The following is a 3388-nucleotide window of genomic DNA, read 5'->3' as shown; positions in this document are numbered from 1 at the left end:
CCACTCACAGGGGATGGGCCAAAAGAGCCATTCTGGCTCAGAGTACCTAAAGATGACCTAGTACACAGCCAGAGATGTTCAAAAAACATGTGCTGAAGATTTCTGGCTTTCTATAAATAGCCCCTTTCCTTGTTTTGTTAGAGACAATTATTGCCCATCTAATCACAGGGCATTATGCAGCACCCTTTTTGTCTCAAGAAACTTGGGGAGAAGTTACAGTGTGCTCAGTTAACTTCATCACTGCATTGCAAAGCCCCGCATTTGCAGTTGTTTCAGCAAGGGATAGAGAGAGAAGATGACTATGCTTTACAAGTTAATCGCTACTGTTCACATCCTCTTACCAAAGGGTGGAGGAATTGGCCGAGGCCCGAAAGGTCCACAGAACTGAGGTGGTGGTCCATATTGAATGGGTGGTGGTACAGCGCCTCCCATGGGGGTGCTCATAAGAGGGACTCCAGGGAAAGGAGGGGGCCCTTTTGGAGTCATATTAACCTGCAGAGTAGAAGCAATTGAAGTTTTCAAATACTCTGGTATGACAGACAAAAGTACCAACACCAGTAAAGACTAAAACCCAATGAAGCAGATGTCAGGCACTTGTCCAAAGAGCAGAAGAATTAGCTCAAGCACTACCACTCTCATTTGTTACTATTGACAGCTTAGAAATGTTAAAAGTATGTCACAGGAGCGAACATTTTTGCCATAATCGTTGTTATTGCTTGTATCTGCACATGGAAGGGAAAGCAGAGGTCATAAAGGGAAGTCATTCCTGACTAATACTATTTGTAAGGCAGTCACTCCCTGTGCACATCCCTCCCATCAGAATAATTTCCATGTTTAGAATGCAGAGAATGAAAGGGAATGAAAAACCCATTCTCTACCATGTAATAGCAATTATTCAGAGTACCTTCAACAGGCCTTTCCTGTGTTAACTCAAATTCTCCTGTCTCTAAATCTCTAATAGGACCATCTTGTTCTAAATATGCAGGAACACAGGCAAAGAGAGTATTAGATAATTTGCGGACAGTCACACAGCTTGTAAGAAGCTGGGCTGGAATTCAATTCCAGGTTTGACTCCAGGGCCATGTTCTTTCCACCTCTGCTTCTCCTCTCTAACAGAGTAGTCTCTACTCTCTTTGAAGTCTTCTACTTCAAAGGGGTCTTGGGTCTTATCCAAGTTGCCCTTGGATAAAAAGATTCATCAAGAGTTGTGTATTTCTCGAGTCATGTGCTGGAACTCCAAAGTATGTTCCAAGAGAGGCAATGTTATATACACCATTACACAGGCACACTCTATTTACCTTCATTCACTAGTAATACTGTCTACTATGAGACACTGCCTAATCATTTTCTATGGGAAAGTGGTTTGGAAACTCTCAAACCACTTGAAATTGAAATCAGTATTTGATTTCAATTGTATTGCATTTGATTTCTCTGTATTGAAATCAGTGTTTGATTTCAATACAGAGAAGCATGGTGAGGTATGATCAGAGGACTTACCAGCCTTAACAGTTAAACAAGTTACAAGAGAATACACCTATGTGAACACTTTTTAAGGACCTGCTGAGACCTGGCTCAATGGGTAATTACAAACTTCCACTATTCAGTACTTCACTTCAAACAAACATTCTTCTGTTATCAATCTGTAATTTCAGATCCTACAAAATAGGTTTTGCCTAGTATACAGGTAGAGATATTCTTAAATAGTGCATTTCCAAATCAAGACATAAGAATGAATTATACAATTTACAATGAATTTACTTTGCATAAGAGCATTAAACACTGAAATACAGAAGAGTGGGGACTTTTTTCGCTGTTGTTTATGTTAATTACAGTTACAGCAAATGCTCTACACAGGTTAAATGTCTAAGCAAACAGGAGAGAGGAGAAAAGGCCAACAAATCAGTCAGATTTCAGCAGCACTCCCAAGTCAAGGACAAAAGTAAGATCAATATCGCCAGGCAATTCATAGCCCAGTTCGGTCCACACTTCTCTGTACTTACTCCTACTGGATGCTCAGCTGAAGATGTAATGCTGGGAACTGAGGGGACTTCAGGCTCTTGGAGAACAGTTTACTTTTTCAGAAAAATAAATGAGACAGTACAGACAGAACACACAAATAGGAGATGAAGCAAAGAGAGAGTTGTAGGAAAAGCTAAATATTCTTGAAATAACTATTCAAAATGGGTACATTTACCTTGTCTTCATCCATCATCCTGGTAGGGGAAGAGCCTCTTGAGCTGTTGTTCATCATGGCAGCTGTACCAGATCCTGGATCTGTTAAAGACCAGATAACTGACATAGGCTTATTCTGACTTGTGTACTCTATGAGGAGGATTATAAAAAAAAAAAAAAAAAAACAACCCTCTCCCCACTTGCTACAAGGTTTTAGACTCTTTAGACGCTCTGGCTCCCTTACCAGAAGGTGAGTGTTTCCCGGATGTCTCAGCTGCCCATTGAGGATGAGACAGAGGCCCGTCCACATATCCTTGTGAAAGAAATAACAGAGCCCTTGTAAGTAATTTTCAGAAGAAATAACAAATCGTAGAACGTATAGGGTTCAAGTCTATCTGGAAAGCAACATGAAAAACGGGTCTCCCGATGGTCATGAAGGCAAATCATTTATAATTTATTCACGGACATAAAGAATTAAAACAAGAAATGCCAGGCGCAGTGGCTCAAGCCTGTAATCCCAGCACTTTGGGAGGCCGAGGCGGGTGGATCACGAGATCAAGATATCGAGGCCATCCTGTTCAACATGGTGAAACCCCGTATCTACTGAAAATACAAAAAAATAGCTGGGCATGGTGGCATGTGCTGGTAATCCCAGCTACTCAGGAGGCTGAGGCAGGAGAATTGCCTGAACCCAGGAGGCAGAGTTTGCAGTGAGCTGAGATAGTGCCATTGCACTCCAGCCTGGGTAACAAGAGTGAACTCCATCTCAAAAAAAAAAAAAAAAAAAAGAAAGAAAGAAATTGCTTGCACTGAAAGAACAATAAACTCTGCTCATTAGTGGCTCTGCTCTACACTTCAAGCTACAGCTTCAATATACAGTATTCTACATTGTGTTTTTTGTTCAGTGTATATGTAGTACTACTTCCATATCTTACTATTATAGACATATTTAGGACTCAAGTTGACCCTACAGCATTTCATACTATAGTAATAAGAAGTGGAAACATGTATGCCTCTTAAACTATAAAGTTACTAAGGCAAAAACAGTTGATTCTTGAACAATGCAAGGATTTGGTGTGCTGATCCCCTGTGCAGTGAAAACCCACGAGTAACTTTTGACTCCCAAAAGCCTACCTACTAGTCAATAGCCTATTATTGACCAGAAGCCTTACCAATAACATAAACAGTTGATTAACACGTATTCTATATATATATA

The 3388-nt window shown here is 40.5% G+C and overlaps 1 protein-coding gene across 2 annotated transcripts; it reads right to left on the bottom strand.

Moving 5' to 3' along the window:
- Nucleotides 1-312: 312 nt before the first annotated feature.
- LOC116547774 (transport and Golgi organization protein 1 homolog) lies at nucleotides 313-2329 on the bottom strand. 2 transcript variants are annotated; one of them, XR_004267171.1, is made up of 3 exons: nucleotides 2195-2329; nucleotides 2001-2072; nucleotides 367-492 (listed from the first exon to the last, which is right to left on the bottom strand). XR_004267171.1 is itself a non-coding variant. In XM_032273603.1 (2 exons), the coding sequence occupies exons 1-2, from the start codon at nucleotides 2297-2299 to the stop codon at nucleotides 328-330; spliced, it is 270 nt and encodes an 89-aa protein (XP_032129494.1). In that variant the 5' UTR covers nucleotides 2300-2329; the 3' UTR covers nucleotides 313-327. The 2 variants fall into 2 exon arrangements, 1 of the variants encoding a protein (XP_032129494.1); XM_032273603.1 differs by lacking the exon at nucleotides 2001-2072 and having other exon boundaries at nucleotides 313-492.
- Between the last annotated feature and the right edge of the window lie 1059 nt (nucleotides 2330-3388).

This window comes from Sapajus apella, unplaced genomic scaffold (assembly GCF_009761245.1).
Source record: "Sapajus apella isolate SASKATOON/1434 unplaced genomic scaffold, GSC_monkey_1.0 scaffold4615, whole genome shotgun sequence".
In the NCBI taxonomy this organism is placed as follows: domain Eukaryota; kingdom Metazoa; phylum Chordata; class Mammalia; order Primates; family Cebidae; genus Sapajus; species Sapajus apella.
Note: the sequence above shows the minus strand (reverse complement) of the source record. Positions and strands in the feature narration are given on the sequence as shown.

Coding starts and splice junctions, on each gene's coding strand:
- LOC116547774 (XM_032273603.1), bottom strand. CDS start 2,299: ATGTCAGTTATCTGGTCTTTAACAGATCCAGGATCTGGTACAGCTGCC. Junction 493..2,194: donor GGATGATGGATGAAGACAAG/GTAAATGTACCC, acceptor TCTACTCTGCAG/GTTAATATGACTCCAAAAGG.